This window comes from Gadus macrocephalus, chromosome 20 (genome assembly GCF_031168955.1).
Source record: "Gadus macrocephalus chromosome 20, ASM3116895v1".
Taxonomy (NCBI): Eukaryota; Metazoa; Chordata; class Actinopteri; order Gadiformes; family Gadidae; genus Gadus; species Gadus macrocephalus.
In genome coordinates, this window is record NC_082401.1 from 10,944,556 (window position 1) to 10,970,713 (window position 26,158).

The following is a 26,158-nucleotide window of genomic DNA, read 5'->3' on the forward strand; positions in this document are numbered from 1 at the left end:
TGCAGCATGGAAATTGTTGAATGTATGGATTCAACACATTTCCAAAGATTAATACATTTTGCGTGTCAACCGGGAGGTGGAGTTAAGGATGAAGGTACCTCCTGCTTCAGCTGATATCGTTACCCTTCCTGGAAAGGGAATTAAATCTAACGCACCCACCCATAGACCAATGACAAGGATCTGTGACTTGTGACGCTACATCTGGAAAAGGCAGACGTTTTTACTATAAAACGCTCAATTGATATCGGTTTCCGTGCTGTCATAATCGTATTTTAATAAGGTCATTTTTAAATTGGATACAATCCATAACGCCGTGCAAAGTACACTTCCGTCAAGTTTCTAATTTTTCATTGCAGCATTGAAATGCTGCAATGACTAGCGTTCATGCTATGCGTAACCTTACTCTAGCTCAGTAAACTTAGAAACTCCGGCCAATTGGTATTGTTTGGAGGAGAGACGACTTATTTATCGAGTGAAACACTTATTTCTCGGTTGATATTTGAGCGACAATCTCTAAACTTACATGCTTTCTTTCTTTTAAAGCTGGATACATTCTCACTCGACCGTGTGAGCCAGCCGACGTCAAAACCCAGTAGCTGTCAAACTTGTTGTGGGCTAATGGTGCGGTTTGTGTCGTGGATGTATAGCAGTAGGTCTGTCTGGGCTGTCATGTGTTGACGTCCAGCGGTGTGTCGTTCCTCCGGCTCTCTACCTTGCCATGCGAGTCGCGCGCGTCACGGAAGCCTGTAAAAAGCATCGGGACTCTGGACTGCCAATGCCTCGTGACTGATCTGGAAAGGCGCAGGAGCAGCTAGACAACAGCCCTCCTGGTTTTACGGTAGAGACCCCCACGGCTACTACCACAACAACACAAGACTTAAACACACCGGGGGTACACATCCGGAATCATTCATATTCATTACTTCACTGTTGCTCGCCGTCACTAACCCAGGGGCATTTTGTGGCCACCATATGCATTCACCGACGCCCGGCTTGACGTCCTGAAGGCGGTGAGAGAGGCACGGCAGACCGGGGTCCCCGTGTGTCGTGGAGGGGATCGCTGAAATGAAATGAGGCTCAGAAATGGAACGGTTGCCACTGCGATTATTTTTTTCACGTCGTTTCTCAGCCTGTCCTGGTACACAGCCTGGCAGAATGGCAAAGGTAAGCACAACAATCCCATACTCTTCTTTCTGCTCTATGTGTTTATTGAGATGGTTTGCTGTTACTGTGGCTCGTTCCAATGCAGGCTGTTTTGACTACTAGCTGGTTGAGACGGATATCTGCAATGATCAAACCGACATGGAGACTGAATGTAAGCCTATAAGCGTGCCATATGCCATCTCTAGATATTGTCAAAACGTATAATGACAATATCTGGAGATGTCATGGGACGGCTGCAGCTATCTTCAGCTTCTCCTCGGTTATCTTTGCATCCGTTTTAAATGCCTAGTGCAATGTACCAACACCTAAAACCACAAGAGACCGTCCTAAGATAATGAGGGTTATATTGACTAAAGATACGGTTGCGGTTTAGGTTTTGGGAACATCAAAAATGTAGACATCATGGGTAGCCTACTCGTTTCAATTTTTGACGGCTCGGCTCTCAGTGATCGATAATTGGCTTAACTAATCGATTATGAATAATGTGTGACTCTCGCCGTACACACAATGCAACGGGTAGCACAGTTGGAAGCAGTTTGAATTGGACTAGTTCCTATCGGATTACACTGGTGTTTAATCTTGAACATTCCCCATGTTGGTCCAACATCCTTGGTAAGATGTACGTCTGGAACAACTGGCTGATGCTCTGAGTCTACCCCTTTCCCAGGGTCAATTCCAGGGGGGTTGGTGCTTTCGGCCCTAGTCTAGACTTTACTTTACTTTTTTAGTGACTTATGAGCCGAGTGTAAATACATTAGACCTTTTTTTTTTTAGGTAGGCCTACATTCCAAAGCACTGGCCTCGTCCCTTATCAAATCATTGAAACTGTTAAGCTTGAAGTATTACCACTTCTGAAGCAGACCCGGGGGCTCTGATAAAACCTGACCGTGATTTATAAAGGGCAGGTTGGAGAGGATTCAGCACCTGCTGAAACTAACCAGACTGTCCACGGGAAGGCTGCAGAGATAAAAAGCCTGGCAATACGGCCATTGTTAAAACTTTGAGCCAACAATTAGTTTTGTCTCTGTCGCCATGGTTGTGGGAAGTATTGTAACAACAGACGGTGATGCTGCCTTCCATGACTTTGTTGTGTTTGGATGGGCCGAATGTAGACAACACGCAGGCCGTAACGTTGGAAGCAAATCTTCAAGTAAATGTGACATGGCTTTTTGGTAATGGTTAAAGCGTAGAAACACAAACTAAAGCTATGACGTGTGTATACCGTCGGTTTTAACAGTTAACATTGGACTGGTTTCCAGACTTCAACAGTGGTGTTGTAGAAACAAACATCTATATTTTTGTTAGTTTGTTAGTAACAAGTTAGTTGTTAGATAGATAGTTAATTATCTCAAAACTCTGGACTATATCAGACAATAATTAACTCCATATGGTGTATGGTTATAAAAAATTAAAAGCTGACACGTCCAGTTCTCTGTCCAGAAGTGTCTGGGTGTGATGTCATGATTGGTCATAAATGATAGGAACACGCATTATATAAGCCATCCTTCAGGATAAGCAAAATATCAGACTTGTCAATACAACAAACATTAACCTATATCCTCAGCTTGTAGAGTGTGTGTGTGTGTGTGTGTGTGTGTGTGTGTGTGTGTGTGTGTGTGTGTGTGTGTGTGTGTGTGTGTGTGTGTGTGTGTGTGTGTGTGTGTGTGTGTGTGTGTGTGTGTGTGTGTGTGTGTGTGTGTGTGTGTGTGTGTGTGTGCGTGTGTGTCCAAAATACAAGTTCCCTGCAGCCTTCCTAACTTACATTGTTTCTCCTCATTTGACTGTTTGAATGAGTCGAGTACTCTTGTCATAAACAGTCCTCTATGTGCCAACTCTCCATGACATTGACTGACATGGAGGATGATACATTTTAAAAGACTTAAAGTTACAATTGCAGTAGACTCTCTAACGGCACTATACAATAGATCCTAGACTGACGGGCTGTGGTTGCTTGAGTCAACAGCAACCTGGCATACGATACTGTTCCGTTTTTTCCCGTCCAGACAGTTTCTCCCTTGAATCCATTTGTTCCCGTTTCCCGTTGGTCATGGGCTAACACAATGGGTCCCTGAAATAGCTCCAGAAAGGGTGTGCTTATGGCCAAGGAAAGATGTGTGGAAGGGAACACGTGTGGCGGCCGAGGGGCCGAGTGGGAGCGGAGGGTGTTGTTGTGGAGAGGAACTTATCTTTGCCCTTGGAATGGAGAAGACTTACAATGGGCCGGATGTCTGGATGAATGTTGCCTTTTGTAATGGATTTATGTATTTGGCTTTTATCTATTCTTTTTATTTAGTTGGGAGTGGGCAACCAGCCAGAAAAGTGTAAAGTGGTCCATGGGGGGCTGGATCTAGTTGAGGATGTGACTCAAGGAGAAGAGCAATATCAGCCCATCAGTGAAGCGAACGGGACACACTGACTAGCAGCCTTTTAAGTAGTGTCCCATCTACTCTCACAGCCTTTGCTCTGTCCCCCAGTCTCGTGAGCTCATTATTTCAGCAGGTTGTTCAGTTGTGAACAACCTGCTGAAATAGCATGTGGTTCCCTTCACATGCTTGCCTTCATGGTCTCGGTTCCACAATTTTCTATTACGTCTTCCTCTATTGTATGTCATCAGAATGATCTAGTCCACAGTCCATTGTTTGTCTTAAACGGTTGTTCCCTGTTGGGTAAAGTCTTATCTGGGAAGAAATGAATTTGGAGTGTAAGCAGGAGTGTGTGAGTATAATTGGATGTCATTCTTCCATACTTGTGCTTTTTCATTTTCTATTGCTGGGAATGGGAACGGAGCTACAGTGAATGTGCCCGATTAGCTAGGCTGATTCTACATGTGTTGGCACTGGCAGTGATTCCCAAAGGGTGTTTGGAAAACAGTTGGGTATTGATTTGATTGTGCAGAAGTGACAAAACGCATACCAGTGCTAGCAAGCTGTGTATTGGCCTGTCGCATACTTTCTTTCTGAAAGAGGAGAAGGAAGTAAGCCTGCCAGTGTAGACCTGGTAACTTTTTGGAAAAGGGGAAAGAAGATAGTAGAAGCCGGGTCATAATTGTGCTGTCTGGGAGCGGGTGTCGGACCTTTGTGGTCTGCAGTAAGCCTCTCAAATCTCACAGTGCAGTGTTTGGAACACACTAAATACACTAATACACTTTGAGGGGAGTTCAGGAAGCAGGATTCAGGCCTGGAAGTCAGTCTGATATGAGCTTGTCGATTAATCAATTTTTTTTTTTTAATTCTAAACCAAAAATTTTTGGTTTACAATTAAAAAAGAAATATCCTCTTCTCTGAGGTCCCGTAGTTCATAGTAACGCCAACTCCTCTTCAGAAAAAATAAAATATAAACATGGTAGCATGGGCTGAAAGAAATTAGTGTAGCGTTTGCCTCAAGTCTGTGTCAAACAAAAGCAGCAGTGCAACACATTAATCCAACATCTGAAACTGAGGCACGCAGCAGAGTGGGAGACGTGTGTTAGTTATTTAGCTTTTGTTAATCATTGTTATTCTTCAAATAAATATACATTTGTCATTTATAGAAAAAATAATTGATTTAAAATCGATTATCGGGTTTGGTTGGAATAGAACAGAGACATTTTATTTTAGTGATGAATCTTGGCTAAAGGCTCCCAGCTAAGCATTCTCCCCAATATTTTGATTGTATTACCCAATTAATATAGCTTGCAACTGACACGCACGCACGCACGCACACACTTTTGTCTCTTTGGCACAATCAAATCAAATCCTAAAGAACCAAATCACATTTCATTTCTTATGGTTTGTTCTGAACCCATTTCCTGGTTTCAGAATGCCATTCCCTGGTTTGGCATACAGGGAATAAGGAAAGCCACTTTGGGAAAAAACGAAATCAGGGAAATAGGAAGATTTAGAGGAGATGGCGCGTGCCCATCGGTGTATTTTTTTCTTCCCTTGCACAGTGTCCCCCAGGGAATACCACTCACCTGTCCACGGATCGGCTTTCATTCCCTCCGTTGGAATATACTAGCCCAGATCAATACTACTACTGTCTGCGTGTGCAATAAGACCCCAAAGTGATGTCATGCTTGTTTTTACCTATCTGACGGTAACTTTTGTGTTGTGGAGGAGGTTTGTTTTGGTAACTGTATTGTAACCCTGAACTCAGAACCCTAGCAAACTGTAGCAATTATGTCATTAGTTAAATCCTTACACTGATACTTTTGTTGTTGATTCAGCAGCCAGAAACATGTTTGGTAATGTATGATAATGTATTTGTCCAGCTAATGACATATTCATGTATATTGCTTCACCATGAGATGGTATCATTACCTGTCACACACCTATCCAGTATCAAGATCCCTTGGCAAATGCCAAAAGCGATCAGTGTTATCTTTGCAAAGGCTTGATCAAGGTCCAATATCATTTTAATTGATACAAAATCGATCTGATCTAATGCACACAAAACCCGCATTGTCAAAGGATAACTGTAAAGTCATAGCGAGCAGTTGAGTCAAAACCACAAGTTCTGAATAGTGGTAAAGTGAAACCGTACCATGTGCTTTAGGAGTAAGGTGTAACTGGGTTGACGCCTCATTCTCGGCAACATCTGCCCTACCTGAAGATAATGGCCTGCTGCTCAAGGCAGCTGCATGGCACCGTTGGACCACATGGGTGGCAGGTGCACCAGTATGAAGAGCTGTTCAGATCCTCAAAGTAGCTGTCAAACCACACAAGTGGTTTGCCTACAAGTCCATGTTGTTCACTGCAGTCTGGCAGCAGATGCCTAACGCCAACATCTCTTAACAACCGGATGTCAGAGGCTCAGGAGGAACAATGCAAGGACGGGTGTCGGGTGATTTTGAATGCTGCTAGAGCCAGAACGTTTTGCATCTCGGTAGACTGAGTTAACTCAACCTGAGTTAGAGCTAACTCTACATAAAATTGCGACACCTTTCTGAACCGCTAACCCAGATTTACAGAGTCTCTTACAGTTTGCAGTCTGCATAAAACACTGAGGGTTGGGGAGTTCTCGGTAAGGAAGTGATGCTTTCAAAGGGGTATTTCCGAATTTTGGACATAGGGCCTGAATCCCAAGTTAGTGTTCTGTCAAGGTGTTCTTTATCATTGGAGACAGGTTTCAACACATTTCATGGAGTCCTTCTAGTTGCAGAGTTTGCTCGTGCTAGGCTAGCGCACGGCAACGGGCAATACTAGCCTGCTAATAAAACAGTCTTACCCACTCCACAGTACACCCGAGGCAAATCAACTATAACGCCAGACGGTCGATGTAAATGTCTGTGTTGATAGAATAATATTAGAAATAAAACCAACCTTGCATTGCATTGCATTTTGAGGGACTTGCTGTGTCTCAGCAGCGGCGTTATATTCCTGGTAGTAGGCTACGGCAGCGGCGGACTGATACCTAGGTTAAATTCCGCTTCTGCTGAGAAAGTAGTCCCTCAAAATGCGATGATTCATGCGATGCAAGGTTAGCTTTATTTCTAACATTATTCTATCAACACAGACATTTACATCTATAGTCTGGCATTATAATTGATCTACCTCGGGTGTACTGTGGAGTGGGTAAGACTGTTTTTCTGAACTACCCCTTTAATGTCTGGAGCCAGAGGGAGAACCTTAGTCCTTCAGCTTCTCACAGTCATTTATCTTTTTGATGCATGTCAAAATCTTAAGACAAATTATAGATTTATTTGCTCTGTTCATAATAAGTTATTGACGTGGATGGATTTAGCATCACACATCCCCTCTTTATTAGATTAAACATGGTTTTTGGTCACAACTCAGCGATGGAGGAAATCCTTACAGAAAACAGGTCCTCTTAGTCAATTGGGTGTCAACCCCTGTAGTTCATTCCAGGAAGAAAGGCTCCACATTTGTATTTATTATTTTTTTTTAGATTTAGTTCTCAATCACTGGCAGGGAACACGGCTCCCTTTCATTGGGGCGGGTGGGGGGGGGTGGGTTGAGGTAGAGGGGTAGGTACTGGTGGGCCTTTCCACATGCAGTGTTTGTGTATATGTGTGCACCTCAGTGCATGTGTACACATACATAAATAAGAGGCCTTGTCAGAAGGAAGGGGGCAGGGTACTGCGGTCACGGCTGCCTTCATGGCACACCGTGGCCCCTCCCACGTCCTTCCTCATTCATAAATCACAGGAATGTATGGAGGCCAGCAATCAGGGCTGACGCCTCACGGGTGCCACATCACAGGAGGCTGGTGGCCGGAGAGCAAAATCTCGACGTGTGGATAAAAGAGGGGTGATTGGGGGTTAGATGGGGTGATTGGGGGGGGATGGAGAGTGAGGGATAGTAGAGCAGAGGCGGTTTGAAGTAGACACAGAGAAGAGCAGAGCAAAACGGGTAGTAGAAGATGAGGGACGGGCACGAGACGAGAGATGCAGAGGGGGGTTGCGGTGAGTCTGTTGTGAAGAGAGCTGTGGCTAGTGCAGAGGAGGATTCTGCTGTGCATTGGGTTTACAGCCACTTTGCCCTCCCCCCACCCTTCCCTCATCTGCAGCCAGACCAGGGGAGGAGAATAATGAGATTTTCGAGATGTGATCCAGATCACAGGTAGGGCTAATGGGCAAATGGGTTCACTGTGCTCAGCCCTTTTATCTAATTGGCCTCGATATAATGCCTGCACTGTTGAGGTTACAGCCTTCTTGCAACACACAGACTTCAATGGGGAGCAAGGGGTTGGCGGAATGACAGGTGTTGTTCAAAGGCTGGTCCCTTTGCTGTCCACGGTGGGTGGAGGTTAACCAGCTTGAAGGTTCACGTTTAACATGTATTCAGCAGTTGAGGCTGTGCTGACATGTCGAATGTCAAGAGAAGCTCTAACGCTGACGCTAACGACGCTGAACACCCTCGGGCACAATCACTCTGCACAATCCCCCATGGCGGAGGATGACTGTTTACCTGGTTGCTTAAGAGAAGATGCATAAGGGATTAACAAGGGAGGGAGACGGAGATGGAGATGGGGCTGGGTTCACCTGCTAGGCTTTTAGTTCCACTGTAGGCTAGGTCTACACAGTGGGGCGGGGGAAAACAACTAGCCTGAACAGAAAACAATGCTATTGTTTTGGCATCCTGTTATGCGACCTCTCCTCTCCTCCCCTCTCCCAGAGAGGCCCCAATCCTTCTCCTTCTCAGCAGGATTAAAGGTGTGGTTTCACCCTCAGCGCCGGGGCTCTGGCAATCAAAGGCCGCCGCCGCAAAGATGAAAGTCTTGTTTGTTCTCCGTGGAGCTGCCCTTTGCACAAGACCCCAAACCCAACGACAGCATCTGTCACAACAGGCTGCATGTGGACGGAGCAGCCAGGGAAGGCCCAGTGGACACAATAGCACAGAGTCAGACACAGACCCATGGAGTCAGACGCATTGAGAGATGCGAGAGGTGGAGATGAAGGGACTGCTGTTGAGAAGGGAAAGGTCTTCAGATGGTTACTATACCCTGCAAAATGGGGAGATCGGATTAACAGGCATACTTTCTATTAGGGCTGGCCGATTAATCAAATTTCAATTTCGATTTTAGCGTCAAACGATCACAAAGCTAATATAATCTAGTTTACTATTTATTTATTTTATGTTTCATAGAAACAGCTGGATACATATCTGTAAAATATTTTAGATTGGAACATTTTCTTTTTGACCATTTTCTGTATTTTTTTAAGGCGACATTTCAAAGATCGCAGTTACTAAGTGTTTTTGGGAGAGACCTGCTGAATAAATACATCATGTTTTCAAAATTGTAAAAATAATAGTCTGAATAATCGTGATTTCAATATTGACAAATAATCGTTATTATGATTTTTTTTTCCCATAATCGAGCAGCCTACATTCTATCCATATCACACGTACCTAAGCACGCACGAGGGAGACCTAGCTAAGCTGGATACTATAGGAGTGATGTGTGGGGGAATTCTGTTGCTTATCTATTTGGATGGCCGTCTGCCCCTTTCTCATTTCTATCCCCTCAAATAGGAACACTCCAAGCAGTATAAAGAAATGGGAGCCCTGTTCAAACTTTATGTATCGCCAGGATCTATCTCAGAACTTGATAAACTGCCAGAACACTAAAATTAAACCACCTAGATTTTGCCTCCGGGTACAAAAGTAGTAGTTAGTGGTTAGATTAATCTGGGAGTTATGGTTCTATCCACATGAAAGCAAAGGCTCTGTGGACTAATACGATATTTTTTACACCTTTCCGACGAGAACATTAAGACTGCAGCTGGCAGTTTGTTTCACCAGCCATGCTTGTGAGCTCCAGAAAGAACTTCCTGTTGAGGGACGGCCGACCTACTACCTGACCTTGTGGTGTGGCATGGAGTTTTAACGGCTACATATCTCTAATCAAATCCTTTCCCCTACCCCTATAGAGAAACTGGTAGCCTCCCAGCGGGAGTTTCATGTCCTGAGAGAGCGCCTCCGTGTGGCGGAGCACAGGACCTTGCAGCGCTCCTCCGAGCTAAACAACATCCTGGAGCAGTTCCGCCGGGCCATCGCCGAGACCAACGGCAGCAAGGACGCCATCTCCAACTTCTCCGGTAACTCGTGCGTCACACATACAGATTGGGGATGATAAAAAGCCAGGAGGAGATTTGGAGGGTGTTACGCATAGTTGGCCATTAATGGTTCGACGTTCAAGTCGAAGCGTTGAGTTCCTTTCATCTAATGGAGTCTGTCTATCCTACCTCCTCTATGCCGTCCGGTGTTCCCTATTCACTGGTTACCATATAGATTAACATCAGATGCATGCTAGCGACGCGTTAAGAGGAAGGAGCCGGTGTTATTGTCAATCCAGAGGCGGCGTTCACCCGCTTCTTAGCCGTGCAGTCGGGAAGGACCAGGACCGTGTTTAAACCTGTCGTTGACATCTGCTTCCAGATGAGACTCAGAAGCTGCTGAAGGAGCTGGCCAGTCGGAAGCCCCTGCAGATCCCAAACATTTACCACCACCTGCCTCACCTGCTCAACAATGATGGCAGTCTGCAGCCCGCAGTGCAGGTTGGCCTGGGACGCACCGGAGGTAAACACACACACAATCCCACAAAAACACTCGCAGGTGGGACATGAGCACGCAATATCCTTGCGTGCCAAACGGGTGCCATGTATTTTGGAAGTTAATTGCCTCGGGTGACTCAGTTGGCAACAGAGCTGATGCCCCGATGGGATCCTCTTGGTTGAGGGAACGATCGCTTTTGCTGCACGCCTTCCAGTGGTGTCTGCCGCACATCAAACCTCACAATCCATTCTCATGGCGATCTCCATGGTGAACTATCAGCCCGGTCGAGACGGCTACCGTCTGATGTAAAACATGGTAAAATAGCAAAAACGCATCAGGCAGCTTGTGTGAAGAGGAGGAATATTAGTTATTTCCTTGAATTTGATGACTTTTGATTTTGCAACGTTAATGGCTGCTATATGAAAATAAAATGTTCATGTAGCTGCAGGGTTTCCCCCATGCCCCCTGACCCCACCTACAGTGTTGAGTCCATACACAACAGTCCATAAGTCAGAAGTTTAAATTGTGTTAAGGAAGCATCAATGCAGCAATAAACTGGGGGTTTATCTGTTGCAAAATTGGAAGAGTTCTTTGGAAGCTTTCCTTAGCTTTCTTATTTATTAAACGATTGAACCATTTTCAAAGACATCAATGTTCAATGCAACCTAATGTATCAGCTTGACCACAGAGCATTTGGATATCTCACAAAATGAACGCTGCGATCAGCTGATTTTGCACAGTTTTCCAGTGTGTGCGTGGTACACAGCGCGCACATGAGCGCACATTTCAGAATGCTTATTTTTTTCGTTTCGAGCCAAGGCACGTCTTGGCTCCACTTTCCGGAAAAAATATGTTTTCCTTTGCAGGTGGCGAACGCCAAGGTAGCTGCACATTTTATTTTTTATTTTTTTTAACTCCCGTTAGTTACGCAAAAGCATTTTACAGGAATTAGAAGTAGCTGTTCAAGAATAAAAGTCTGCCGTCTCGACTTTAGCCTCTGGTCCTGAAGAAAATGTCATTCCAATCTCATTTCCGTCCCAATCGCGGGTCTTTTCATTCCCTCTGTTTATTTATTCTGCAAAAAAATCATCATCAATTCAAACCCCTGCTCAAGCTCTTGCACAGTGTTGCACTTGGCATGGGCGCCCTGGCCATATCGCGTTCTCTCTAAGAGGATTAGGGGCCTGGCTGCGTGACAGAGTGACAGAGTGAGTATGGGGACTGTCGTTGACGGAAAGGGGGGTTGGTCCATAAACGGGTGCTTCCTGATGCTCAGTGACAATGGGTTAGGGGGTGGGAAAGGGGTCCGAGACATAGGAGGAGGAGGAGGAGGAGGAGGAGGAGGAGTAGCAGGGAAGTAAACAGTATTGCAGCTTCTCCATTCCCATTAAAGCACTGTGAGCCATGAGTGGTAGAAGGTATTCTCACGGGATGAGAGAGCGGGAAAGGCAAAGGGGGATAATCTCCTCTCTCGCCTCATCACTCTGCTCCTCTCCAGCCACGTCCTCTCAGGTGTCTAGCCCACCGGTCCATCTACAAAGGCTTTACATCAATGCAAAACGTCTGTTTTGCTCATGCTTCATAGAGTCCTGTGTCACCTGCATCCTGCTTGAGGATGCCTCTCATGTAGGCTGCAGACATTGGGGCTTGAAGCCAGTACACCTTGGCTGGAATGGGTAGAGACTGTAAGCTGAACCCTCAAACCGAAGAGTGGACTGGCTGCAGGGCAGTGTGGTGATGGAGGCGGCGGTGGTAGTGAGTCGTGTTGCGTCTTGTCCGTTCACAGGGACAGTGGTTCCTGTGAGGCAGCAGTTGTCTGTTTCAGACCTCTGTTGGGACTGGCAATCAATGGGCCAGATGCTCCTCTGGCATGCAATCCAAACCCCCACCTACCTTTTTAAAGACGCACCCTACTGGCCTGTGATCTGTGTTGTTGTTCTTTTAACCACTTTCAACTCTTCCCTATCGGACACACATATTTATAGCCTTGGCAATTAGCACATCTACCCACTTTAAATAAAAATATAGATTACAGGAAATGTATGTGACTGCAGCAAGGGGCAGTTAAGCTCTGATACTGCCTGGTCTTGACAGCCTAAGCCATTTTGCTTTGGCACAAAGCCTGCGTATTCATGTACGTAAATTTTGCTTCCCGGGTCCTACTAATCGCTATTCACTTACAGAAGTGACGTTCCAGTCACATTTTTGGAGATGTCCATCTCTCGCAGCAGATACACTTAAGTTAATCAATGCAGCCATCTGTGGAGGGAACAAGCAGGCATGTGACTTGGCTCTGTCCAACACGAACCACACGCCAAACTGCTCCTTTTTCTTTTTCTGTACACATTAATACATCGTTAAAAAAAAATCCTTTCATGGACTTAGCCAACTGCTGAAGACAAACTACTTATTTAGATATATAGAGACGCCTGTGTTAGTGTTACTTTAAAAGGCTGCCTTTTGGAAAACAACAACAACTGATCGTCTTGTTGTCATGGTTACTGAGGCGGTAAATCACACAACCGTTGACAGATTATTTTGGGAGCGATTTCTAAAATAAAACGTGTACCCATCAAGATATTAAAGCAGTGATTGTGTCATTTCATAAGGTACTTGTTAATCTGTGGCTTAACGTCAAAGTGGATTTAATCGTAGGTCCTTGTTGTTCTATTTGGTGCTTTGTGGGAAATGTCACTAATGTCACAAATGTGCAGCTGGCCTGCTGGTTACAATGGAGGAGTGCAGGGGGGAGATTGTTGCTCTGCTGTAACTCCTTCAACAGCCCTATGTTTTATTTATAAAGGCTTAATTTCATCTTTAATGTGGCCGGATGCAGTTCCAGTAAAATTAATCCGGTTATTGAAGGAGTCCTGCATGCTGACAATGTTCCTTTGTCACATCACTATTATCTGATCAGTTCCTATGCCTACAATTTATATTGTGGACATTTGCAAGCTCAGTGGGATATCCATCAAAAGGTGGGGGCTGTACGGTTCATCAAATCAGTCGTTTACACTTAGTCTTGTCGAGTAAGTTCAAGTGGCGAGTGGGACACGAGATTGGGGATAGTGTGAGAGAGGGAGATGGGGAGGCTAGGGCCGTTTGGAGTCAGAGCTCCCCTCGCTGTGGTTTGCGTACATCCTCACTTGTTGGCCGTCTCCCGCCCTCCCTTATTCCGTCAGTCTCTGTCTCGCTGCCTTCCTCCCACACTCTGCTTTTATCCTCGACCTACTTTCCTGCTGCTGGTAGTGGTGGGCGCTGCTTCACACTGCATGGCTCGCAGCGCTGGGAAACACAAAGCGTTGAAATGGGGACAGATTCTCCACGCTGCGGTGAGTGGTCTGGGGGATTGGAGCTCTCTCCCCCCCCCCCCCCCAACACACATTCTGACCCAGCCCAGACATCATTGCATGCATGTCAAAGCTGTTTACGCCTTTTCCTCGTACACGTTCATGTACATATTTACGCACGCACTTCAGTCAATATTAAATGATGGCCTACGTGTCCAAATGACGGTAGGCAAGCATTGCTTTTGTCTCGCGACCTTCAACCATTATGTCACATATATGCTAACGTCGGCCAGGCTTCCCAATAGTCAGGGTAGCTGCAGCACTTCAATGACATGGCTCGGCTGATTTACGTATTTTTTTTAATTATTATTCATAGACTGTGGACAACATACGATACCGTTTGGCTACAAGATAAGTCTCCTTTGACTGCTATTGCTTTGTTATTCAAACGAAACATGTTTTGCATAGGAAACTCTTGATACTATGGCTTTAGAATTAAACCTTGCGTGTGAGCTTCAAGGCGGATGAGGACTCTAAAATGCAAAGGGTTCAGACTGTTACTTAACAAGTAACTTAAGGATGCCGTCTACTTCTATCCTTTCTCCAGCCAAAGAAAAAGCACACAAGTGACGGGTATCAGATGACGTGTGTGTGTGTATGTGTGGCCTACTCATTCATTCATTCTCCCCCCTTACTCTAGCCATCTCGGTTCACCATCTTTCTTTCTCTCCCCCTACTCTCTCTCTGTTTCACACACATTCACTCACAAAACAGTGAAAGTGATCCTTGTCTGTCAGTTGGTCAGATTCAGTCCCATACGGCTGGAGCTGTCCATCTCTGGTACAGAGGTTTTCTTTTGTCTCTCTCTCTGTCTCTCTGTCTCTCTGTGTGTGTGTGTGTGAGAGAGAGAGAGTCTGTCTGTAAAACTGTGTATAACCTCCTTCAGATCCCTTGCATCTGAAGTGATAAGGAGACGACAATAGCTTCTCTCCCTCTCCAGTCCTCCATGTTTTGTTCTCTTTTTCCCCAGAGCAGCTGAACTCCAGTGATCTGCCCGAGTACAACCGCTTGCATTGCACCTGTTGTTCTTGTTGTCTTTATTCTTGTTGTTTTAAAAATAATGTGTTTCCAGGGGTGGGGGGCTGTTAGCTTTGGACTGTTACTGCTCATTGTGGTCTCCACTTTGGGAGTACCAATGGGGCAGCTAGGACTGTAAGCCATGAGCGTACAGACTTGCTCTGCCCGCTAACGGCTCGGTCTGCCGTTGGTCCGTGGGTGGTCGGCCGTCGGAGCGCGGTCCTAACGACCCCCGCCCTGCCGCCCTCTCCCCAGTCTCCATGGTGATGGGTATCCCGACGGTGCGGCGCAAGGTGAAGTCGTACCTGGCCGAGACGCTGCATTCGCTCATCGACAAACTGTCGCCGGAGGAGAAGCTGGACTGTGTCATCATCGTCTTTGTTGGAGAGGTGAGCTCGTCGACGAGGCCGGGTCCGCCGCTGGCTGAACGCATGCGTAGTCTTGGCACAAGCAGAGCACACGCACTCGCGCTCACTCTGTCACATACAATTTCACACTCTGTCGCGCGGGTGCCAGATGCTTGCAGTGTTCTCAAGGCACTCTGTACCTGTGTGTGTGTGTGTGTGTGTGTGTGTGTGTGTGTGTGTGTGTGTGTGTGTGTGTGTGTGTGTGTGTGTGTGTGTGTGTGTGTGTGTGTGTGTGTGTGTGTGTGTGTGTGTGTGTGTGTGTGTGTTAATGACTACTTTCACACACGCTCCCTCTTACTCTCACATGCTCTCTCGCACTCTCCCACACACGCTCAAATTCATATAAACAAACACATCGCTTGCATACAAGCACACAATCATGTGGAACTCCCTGAATCTTTGTGTTGCTCGAAGTCTGCTGACTCCATTTGATTGTGTTGTCCCTGCAGACGGATGTGGACTACGTTAACAGTGTGGTGGCCGGACTAGAGAAAGAGTAAGTGGAAACACAGTTCTCCAACCAGACACCAAACTTGAGGCACTCGTACACACACCCACCAACACTAACGCACACATAAACACAAAGTACAGTCACGGCCATCCACTAACCCTGACGCACTGCAATATGCAATACAAAACCTAACAAGCACATACAACACACAAGCATCGTCCAACATGACGCCCATTAACAGTGTACACACACCCATGCGTGAACGCACATCCATGCCTCCTAGTATGCAAGCTTCCATAAAAATACAGACGGACGTTATTTGGTTACGTGTTAGGAAATTGCTTTGCATGATCGGATATCGGATACTTTTATCTCGAACGTTATTGGACTTTCATCGACCAAATCAGCCGTAAACAAAGTCTTCTTTTCACGGCGCTTTGAGCATGTTGTTATTGCATTGTGAAGTAAACCCCTGGTCGATAACTCTATTTGGCAGTTTCCTGTTAAATCTCCTGCGCCCACCCTCAACGCCTTCTCCCCCCCAGGTTCTCCACAGAGTTCAGCTCGGGCCTGCTGGAGCTCATCTCCCCTCCCGCCGCCTACTACCCCGACCTGACCAACCTTAAGGAGACCTTCGGGGACTCCAGGGAGAGGGTCAGGTGAGCCTCCCCTCGACCCCAACCCACCCAGCGACTCACCCACCCCGTGAGGGATGGGCAGGGAAGGGGGGAGAGAAGAAAGGGAGGCAGATTAGAGTCATTAATGGAAATGAGTCAGGGGGCAGATAGGAATGAGACGCATGAGGATGGTGACCAGGATTGCAGTGAATGGAGGAGGGATGAGTCATGAGAAGGTGGAGGAGGGGAGGGCTCTAAGGTAGGCTGCCTGGGTGCTTAGTATTCCACAGGCGTTCCTCAAAGTCAACTCAGGGTCATCTGCAGCAGCTCTCTTTATCTCGCTCACTCGCTTGTTTTCTTGCTCTCTCTCTGTCTCTGTCTCTGTCTCTGTCTCTGTGTGTGTGTGTGTGTGTGTGTGTGTGTGTGTGTGTGTGTGTGTGTGTGTGTGTGTGTGTGTGTGTGTGTGTGTGTGTGTGTGTGTGTGTGTGTGTGTGTGTGTGTGTGTGTGTGTGTGTGTGTGTGTGTGTGTGTGTGTGTGGATCTCACTTTTTTCGTGAGCTCATGTTCAGAGTCAGCCAACAACTGCCCTCAGAAATCAGTGCATGCATTGAACTGAGACAGCATGGCTTGCTCTCAGCCCACTCTGTATCTGCATTTGTTTGCACACATGTTCAAGTTCCAATGTTCGTACATGCATATCTGTGTGTCTGTATGGAAATACGGATGCATGACTAAGTATTTTCTGTTTCACAAAGTGTGTGTGTTGATGCGCACCAACGACTAAATGATGAACAAGTCCGACGAAACCCTCCCACATCTGAAACAACAGTACCACCCAGCCACCTGCCTCGTGTGCGTGTGTGTGTGTGTGGGCGAACACATTGACTTCCTACACTGTGTGCGTGTGTGTCTCTTTGTAGGTTGTCTGTGTTTACGAAGCTTTAGCCCACGCGCACCAAGACAACAGTTTATTGTTTGTTTAAACGCTGTAAAGAGCCAAATATATTCAAAACTCTGTTCTGTGTGTTTTAGGCTTATAGTGCACAGAACACATTCAGGAAGACTATGGTGAACAAATAGTGAGGGCGTTTAAGTGTGTTAAATGGTAATTGTAGGAACACATTGTTTTGTTTTCAGGTGGCGCACCAAACAGAACCTGGATTACTCTTTCCTCATGATGTACGCTGTCAGCAAAGGAGTGTATTATGTACAGGTATGCACTGCAATCACAATCAGACAATCAAAGCACAAGTGGAAAACAGCTGTCCAGCCTGGGCCAACATCGCATTGTTGATTTAGGATTGATTATTAAAGATAATGATGCGATTAGGATGTTTTGAGTATGTAGGCACTGGGGGTGTGTGTGTGTGTGTTCTTTTTTTAATTGATTCTTGTTGGTTGGTGCAATTGCAAATCTAATGTAGTCTGACTCATGTGTGTTTTGAACACACTGCATATTGCTGCCACTTGGAGCCTGCCTTCTGCAACTTTACCATGAATAGATTATGTTAGATGATCTAAGTGAGGGATAATGTACAGCGAGCCGGACTTCGTTTCTAAATGAACCCGGACCGGAGGGTACCCTGTTACCCTTACTCGAAATCGATGATTTGACATTTCATTGATTCCGCTAAAACCAGTTTCCAGTCAGTTAGAGTCTACGGTTGGAAATAGCCTCCATAGCAATGGTCTGTTATTGATGGCAGCGGTCTGCTATTCAGAAACAGCAGATCATAGAACGCTGTAATTTAACGAAAAAAATCGAGTAGCCAATAAAGCCGGCGACTTTGTTGAACCCTTCACGCTGATTCAAGGGTTGATTTGCGATAATGACCAGCTCGCTGTACATTATCCCTTACAAAACAGACTGCTGCGCTGTAATTGTCCATGTTTTGTACGGTATATGGTTCCAAAGTTGGAAGCATAAGCCGTCACTCTCTGTTGCGCTATTCTGGTTACAAACCGCAATAGGCCACAGCCAGTAGATGTGGTTGGTGGATGTAGATGTTGGAAAATGTTTCTAATGTGAAAGAATTCATGGCTCAACAGTCTCAACTCAACAGTTTTTGTGTACATAGACAGTTTTTGTGGTTGTGTATAATTCCGTACCCAATCAATGTTCCCATAGCAACATTTCGGAATCCCTGGAGTTAGCCGCGCATGTTCACACAAACACCCCCCTTATATTTTGGTATCAAAGTTTGACAAATACCCTTTTGAGACAAAATATGTTTCAAACTTCCAAAACAAGCATGATCAAGCTACATTTCCTCATGGATTTGTGTTTGACACAAAATACCCTGTTTGCGTGTAAAGTATATTCCGATGCAGAGCCAAGATTATTCCTGGCATCTGCCTAATCCTTTTAGAATTCTCCAGTGGCTCTCGGTCTCCAGACCCCAATTTGTTTAACGGTTAATAACATGTGTCCTTGTGAATCTAAATTATTCAACGCTGTTCAGTAACGCATTCTCTCACCTATGGTGCAGACGCGAAGGAATGTCCCTTTGGCTCCTCTGGTTTGGGGTGTCATAGGACAGCGGTTCACAACCCTCGTGGCAAGGCTTTGTTGGCTGTGAAAAGATGTTGGGAGTCAGTACATACATATCCCTACGTATTCCCATCGCCATATACACCTGGATACGGGACAGCAACTCTAGAGAAAAATGCTTAATTATTGACAATTCCGAAAACATGATATGGATGACATATTGTGACAATTTCTTATAACATCAGATTCGGTATGTCATTCGATTCCTTCCCTACAACTTTAAGTTGGAGTGACTTGAACATCTGTTTGGGATTGTGATTTGTTTTAGTCCAGAGTGGGTTGTGACCAAGCGGCATTGTAGGTGATGTATACATTTTGGTGCTGGTATACACATCAAATGTATTGTTGTTTATCTATCTCTGATCTTAATATCTGTTGTAATGTTGGGATCACGGCCTCATCTCATTGACCAATCCCTCTGCCCCATAGATGGAAGACGACATTGTTGCGAAGCCCAACTACTTTGCTACCATGAAGAACTTCGCCCTGCAGCTATCCTCTGAGGACTGGATGATCCTGGAATTCTCTCAGCTGGGATTCATTGGTACAAACACACACATGCACGCACACGTGCACGTCACACTCACACTTACACACACGTCACTCGTACACACTGGGGAGTATTTTTAGTATGGAATGTCTTTTCAATGAGAAAATGGCGTGGAAGCAAAAAAATACATATTGCCGCTAGAAGCCACTGACATTATAAACAAACTCTTGGAACATTCTGGCCAGTTTTAAGTTTGTTGATCTGCATTGCAGCACCATAATGGTTTGTCATGTTAACTCTTGGTTATCTGCGGTTTATATCACAGTGACGTTTTTGAAGGGACTTTAACCCACACACCGAAACCCCCTTCAGCATTAATTGATCTTGGAGGAAATGACCAGATTAAATCATGTGCATTGCCGGCTCTGTTGACTGCCATAACCAGTTCAGCCTGTTCTTCTTCCTTCCAGGAAAGATGTTCCAGGCCCCCGACCTCAACCTGATCGTAGAGTTCATCTTCATGTTTTATAAGGAGAAACCCATCGACTGGCTATTAGACCACATTCTCTGGGTCAAAGTCTGCAATCCTGAGAAGGATGCGGTATGTCGTGTGTGTGTGTGTGTGTGTGTGTGTGTGTGTGTGTGTGTGTGTGTGTGTGTGTGTGTGTGTGTGTGTGTGTGTGTGTGTGTGTGTGTGTGTGTGTGTGTGTGTGTGTGTGTGTGTGTGTGTGTGTGTGTGTGTGTGTGTGTGTGTGTGTGTGTGTGCGTGCGTGCGTTAGTATCATATGTGTTGGCAGTAGTAGTGTGTTTGCTGCTGCTTGTCCTTCACCGCCACGCTCTTCCCCTGAACAGAAGCACTGTGAGCGGCAGAAGTCGAGTCTGCGAGTGCGGTTCAGGCCCTCGCTGTTCCAGCACGTGGGCCTCCATTCTTCCCTCGCTGGAAAGATTCAAAAACTCACGGTAAGCCTCCCTCCCCTTTGGTATCTGTTGTCACGGTCAAAAGCATTAGTTTATTTGAGTATTTGGTTAGATCACTTCCTCTTGCACGTTCATCACTCTTTCCACTTCCTGTAAAGATGTGTGTCCTTCCTCTCTAATGCTTGTGCAGGACAAAGATTTCCTGAAACCTCTGCTTCACAAGATCCACGTCAATCCGCCGGCTGAAGTGTCTACCTCGATGAAGGTAACCACACAATGGGGTCCACCTCCGCTGCTAGATTCCCGGCATCAGGAAGGGAGCTGTTTGACCAAAGCTCGTATCAAATAGTAAACATCATTGCCTTCACTACCTTCATCTCCTAAACTAAGGGAAAAGAGCATACTGCAGCCCATTTATTAGGCAGATAAAAAAAATATTTCACGGATGCTAGCTGCAATCTCTTTTGGACAGGCGTGTATGTGCTATAATGAAGATACAGCCAGCGTCAGGCCTGAGAAAAACATGTGGCTCGGCTCCCTCTTGCCATCGTGTGCCATCTGTGAAGCTCCATGACTTCATGGCACGTGGCAAAGGTTTTATCATGAAGGGAAAATCTCACACAATGAACTCCGGAATAAATATCTAGCGATTGTGAAGGGGTGGATACTATTTTTCACCGCCAACAATACGAGGCCAGCTGCTGCAAAAGCAGCAGCAGCTGCCTCGTTCGCCGTCTGTATGTCTCTGCTGTATTTCTTTTCAGGCATGACCGTTTCCTACCTCCAAAGTAGCACAACACGCATGCATGTTCCCAATGCTTGTAAAGTTGTATTTTTCACCATTCAAACTACTGGTATCCAGGGAGAGAGTAACAGAGGGCGACTTTGCTTACGGAACCGTTGTCCTCTCTGTGATTGGTTTACGTCGGAGCCACACTCCACCAATCTCTGAAACCAGCTGAAGCGGAAGAAGTGTAGCAAATTTGAAATTCAGGATTGTTAACCGGGTGACGCAGGCAATAATGTGAATATTTAAATAATTGACCAAACTGATAAATTAGTATACACAGCACCGTGGGAAGGGGCTCAAAAAGCAATGGTGTGTGACGTGTGTTCCAGGTATACCAGGGCCACACCCTGGAGAAGACCTACCTGGGAGAGGACTTCTTCTGGGCCGTCACCCCCACCGCCGGAGACTACGTCCTCTTTAAGTTTGACAGACCGGTTAGCATAGAAAGGTAGGCTGTGCCCTCTGCGCATGCATATCACTTGTTGTGTCAGCGATGCCACCTTGCTGATTTGCGGATGATTGCATTGTACTCTTGTGGATGTGTGGTGTTCTCTGCGGTGCGTAGGCACAGGGGAGCATTGACAAACACTTTCACACAGTTCCGTGTTTACAGTCTGACGGTAAAATCATCCAGCTTCTGTCGTGTCTCTACAATTTGACTCACTCACTCTCACTCACTCCCCCCCCCCCACTCTCGCAATCTCCCCTCACCCTGGCTAACCATCCATCGTCTCTTCCTGCTGGTCTGTGTCTCTGGGGATAAGGCGGTGCTAATGAGAGGTTTCTAAAATAAGCATTGCTAGGCCAAGCACCCACTCACTGCAGAGCACAGAGGGAGAGAGACAGGCAACCAGAGAGAGATGGTGGGTGATGAGGAAAGAAATAGGCAGTTAAGATCTCCAGCAACCTGAGGAAATAAAAAGTTGCACACATAGAAGATATGGCGGTTAATATTTGGTGGTGTGGGGGAAGTGTTCTTCACAATGAAGCTCTTGTCGGCCCGCCCATGAAGACGGAGGTGGCCAAGAAGAGAGCCTTCACTGACGCTCACTCACTCCATTCGCATGACGCTGCAGCAACCAGCACTAAAATATTAATAAAACAACAATGTATTAATAGGTTACATGTTCTATCAGCATTATGCTATCGATCTGGCAAACCATGTGTCCCCATTAGGTTAAAGTACATCATAAGCGTTAAAGAAACCAGTTTCTGCGTCAGCAGCAGGTCGGTTGATCTGTTAACAGTATGAATACAGCCTATAAGTCTGGACACAAGGGTTGATCTGTTAACCATGAATACAGCCTATAAGTCTGGACACGAGCTCCTCAGTTCAAGAATGGCAGAAAACCTGTCCAAGTATAACTTCGCTAGCTACCCCCCTAGCAAGGTCTTGTTTGTCTCGTCCTGTCCACGTATCAAAATGAAACGCGTAGTACTGACTCTGTCTGCGGGGGTTGGGTCTGGGAGAGGGTGCCGTCCCTCACGGCGACCCAACTCGACCTCTGTCTGAGAGAACACTATGGCAAATCCAGGGGAGGCCTGTAATAGACTGTATTGCACTGTATTGTCATTTGCATATTTCACCCAAGTGGGCAAATAATTATTCTTGTGTATCGTAGTTAAATGCATGTGGTTTGGATCGACAGGTTCCTGTTCCGGAGCGGCAACCAGGAACATCCAGGGGACCGGATAAGGAACACCACGGTGGAGATTCTGCCCTTCTCGGTGAGAACCCAGAACCAGCCTCAAAGGAACACATCGGTCCGGGTGGTCCAACATCAGAACCGACTCTCGTGGCTCCACTTAAACATCCAATGCCAAATTTAACTAGCAAAATGTCTTTGTGTTGCCTTAGAGCATTTCTTGTGAGCACGTCTGCCTAAATGTTAACAAAAGCACTATAGCACTTTGGTCTTTATGATTAGACATTTAGTTAAATACTTGTCTGGGGATCCACTTTTATGTTGAAATGTGCAAACTCTGTACTGACCAACGCACATTGAGTACGAAAGACTCAAGAGGCAGACATAATGCACACACGTAATACTCTGCCGCAAAATCAGTCATTTTGGCGAAATGATATTGGTAACAATTGTCTTAGTGAGGCCAGGAGAGATGTGACGATGGTACGATCACTCCGACCGGTATTGACATTGACCACCCCGGGGGTGCCTTACTGCCATGACCAAAAAGTGCTTCTGAATTGTGCAAGATCTGATTATTGATCCAGTCGGCCCGACCCCGCCCTGGCATGGATAACGCCATGTATTGATTGACGATATGGATCACATCTCTACCCCATGGCGTGGAGAAGCGATGCTGAATGTGCGCTTGTGCTTTGTTGTAGCGAGCAATCGTTGCGTGTCGCGCAAATAGTTTCCCAAAACGCTGCTGGAGATCCTCACAGTGGCTGCTTTGGTTTATGTGTCCTTTCAGGAAGCTTCGGTCAAGGCGAAAGAGAAGTACAAGCGCACAGAAGACCGCTTTTACAGAATAGGTCAGTTCAGCAGCCACGTCACTCATTAGTGCTGCAGTGGTGCACCCACACACCCAACCTTATCAGAGTTTATAATGTGTACCTCTGGGAGGAAAACCTATCGACAATGCGGTCACATTACACACACGCACCTCACCCTGTTAACGAGTTGGGTAACAGCCTGTCAAGAGGATCTGTGTTGCAACCTTTCCCTTGGTTTTCTTCCATATGATCCCTCCTTGAAGAGTCACCATCCCATACCTATTGATCATGGTCTTTATCTAATTGACTATGCTGAGCAAGCATGATGTAATTGTGTGTTTTGTATGTCCAGGTCAGTTTGAAAAGGGTGTGGCCGAAGGAGCTGTAGATCCCGTCTTCAATCCGATAGTGGCGCTGCGTCTGTCTGTCCGCAGAGATTCCGCAGTGTGGGCCATCGTCAGTGAGGTAAGCACAGACACACTCTTCTCCCTGTAGTTAAACTTTTTTGGTACATTGTTTAGCCCAGTCCTAAATGGCTAGTCGCTTTACCTTTTGATTAGATACAACTTTAGTAATCCTGTACTATTACTTCATAACTTTTGAATAGAAGCATGATATATTGTTTGCCTCCATTCGTGTCATAATTTCTTGTCCAGGTGGCCCGTGTTCACATCATGGGTCATTAAACCTTGGTTATCTTGTTCATGCACAATTCCTTGTGTAAAACGTATGCAAATGGGTTATTCAGAGTTTGGAGACTGCACCCAGACGATGATAATGCCTTAAGTGTAATTTCAGGCATGAAATGTTTCCCTCTCATGTCGTGCCCTTTGGTTTTCTAACCCATAATGCATCTGTCTCTCACCTGCAGATCCATATAAAGAGGATAGCGGGCTAACAGACTTTTTGGGGGGGTCACATAAATCACCGATCTCCAGGGCCTCTACGTCCATGAAGCGGCTCACATGGGCCCTTTGGGGCCTAGTAACCAGCGGTGACACCATCACAACCCACTAGAGTCTATATTTGAGCCTTTCAGATGAAATCTATAGCCATCTCTCTCTCGGTTCTTGGTTCTCGGTTCTCTGTTGGTTCTCGTTTCTCGGCCCTCTCTCTGTCATATTGCTGCCATTTTTTTCTTCTTCCATGTCTATTTTTGGCGACTATACCCACAGTCCACATTTTTTCCACCATTTTTGCAACTTTCTGTTGCTCCAAGTCTATATGTTTGAATGTGATTACTACTGAATAACGGGCTCTGGCTCTTCAGAAGACGAATCAGCTTTGAACGCAATCAGATAATGTTGGCGAATGGGAACAAAAGTCCATCTGATTAGACCGAATCAAATGGCGGCTGACGTGCTTTCTTGGACCCTATTGGTTGCTTGATGCGGTCGCCACCTATGGGCAGACATGGGTATTGCGGCATACATGATTCCACAACAGAGCCCCTGATGTAATGCAGAATTTTATCATCACAGATGGCCTCCTGCTCACCAGTCTCGATATAAACTTGGCTTGTAGCAGGGTGACATTGGAAAGAAAATACATGTTTTTAACAATCTTTTAGGGGATAACAGTAGTTTAGTCCCACGGAAATAATCAGGATTATCTTAAAATAGGTCCAGGATGCGCCAAATGTTCCCTATCCTGACTGAAGTCAATTGCCTTTGGTTTACATTCCTTGGTAATGTTCCCAGTCAATCACGTAAAACTAGAAGAAATCCATATCGTTCTTTTATTACAATCTGCCTCATGGGTAGTGTGTGACCTGAATGTCATATTTGAGCAAACTACCCAGACATTGTCCTGGGGTTGTTTTCTTAAAGGCTTATATTGATATATTGTACAACTACGACGATCTATGAAGGTGACTTAATTTATTTGAAATAAAAAATTAATTTGTACAAGAGCTTAAATATATATTTTTTAATTCTATAAAGAAGTGTTTATGATAGTTTTAAGTGTATTTTATGAGTCTTTTTCAAAGCAGCCCATGTAATTTCTTTGATTATCTCTTTGTTTGCTGGTTTTCATTGCTCTGTTCAAACTGCTGTATTTCTTTCATTTAAATTTTGCTTTGTATTTTTTTTTTAACCTCCAGCCAAACCTTGTAAATAATAAAACAATAATTAATTCTGAAAGATGAACTAAAGGGGTTTAGACAAACTCTAGTATGAAGTTCTGGATCTGCATCTGTGCAAAACGTGTACAAAGGAAATTGTGCCTTACATTCGGGTCCTTGGAAATGGCCATGGCAGAATTATTAAAATAATTTCTCTGCTTTTCGGCTCGTTTCGTTGGAGTGCAGTAATAATCAGTGAAAATATAGTTTCAGGTGTGTTTGTGACTAGTCGTTTCATCATTCACAAGACATCGTGTAAAAAGGAGGCTCAGATTGACAACAAAAAAATGCGAGGTATGCACTGGTTTTATTTGTTTTTAAGAACCGAACTCTAAATAAGATCAACCCAAATGTCTTTATACCATGGCATGCTTTTATTTTTTACCAAACCGGTGATGTGGTGTTGTGATTGGCACGATATTTTGATTATTGTATTATTATTTTATATATATATATATATATACTTTTTTTTTTTTTTTACATGTGCCATTTCCATTTAGTGCTTGTAAATATTGGTATGATTGAAGCTTTTCCGATAGTGAAGATATAAGCTACCTATTTACAAGCAAAGTCATGATTTCAATCATTTTTCATCTTCTTTTACTAATCCACTTGACAGTAGAATCATGGTCGTGTGTATACGAATATTTATGGTTTCCGCAGGGGATAAGTGAAAGTGCTTTTGGCCTGAGCATTTTCCCCAAAGGAAAATTTGGAACAGATTATTATACTTACCATTCATGCTCGCTTCAACATTTATTCATCACTTTTGTACTGGACTCATTTCGTTGTGAGATTGGGCCTCTCCATCCCGCTCACCA

General features: G+C 45.3%; 1 protein-coding gene across 3 annotated transcripts; it reads left to right on the forward strand.

The window, feature by feature from the left end:
• The first annotated feature begins 153 nt into the window (after positions 1 to 153).
• On the forward strand, positions 154 to 25,497 carry mgat4a (alpha-1,3-mannosyl-glycoprotein 4-beta-N-acetylglucosaminyltransferase A). 3 transcript variants are annotated; one of them, XM_060040428.1, is made up of 17 exons: positions 154 to 838; positions 953 to 1,164; positions 9,536 to 9,703; positions 10,044 to 10,184; positions 14,783 to 14,916; positions 15,384 to 15,430; positions 15,931 to 16,044; positions 17,140 to 17,215; positions 18,983 to 19,097; positions 19,514 to 19,644; positions 19,896 to 20,003; positions 20,152 to 20,226; positions 21,081 to 21,199; positions 22,401 to 22,479; positions 23,191 to 23,251; positions 23,565 to 23,677; positions 24,084 to 25,497. In XM_060040428.1, the coding sequence occupies exons 2-17, from the start codon at positions 1,071 to 1,073 to the stop codon at positions 24,108 to 24,110; spliced, it is 1,602 nt and encodes a 533-aa protein (XP_059896411.1). In that variant the 5' UTR covers positions 154 to 838; positions 953 to 1,070; the 3' UTR covers positions 24,111 to 25,497. The 3 variants fall into 3 exon arrangements, with proteins under 3 accessions (XP_059896411.1, XP_059896410.1, XP_059896409.1); XM_060040427.1 differs by having other exon boundaries at positions 1,008 to 1,164; XM_060040426.1 differs by having other exon boundaries at positions 154 to 1,164.
• The last annotated feature ends 661 nt before the right edge of the window (positions 25,498 to 26,158 follow it).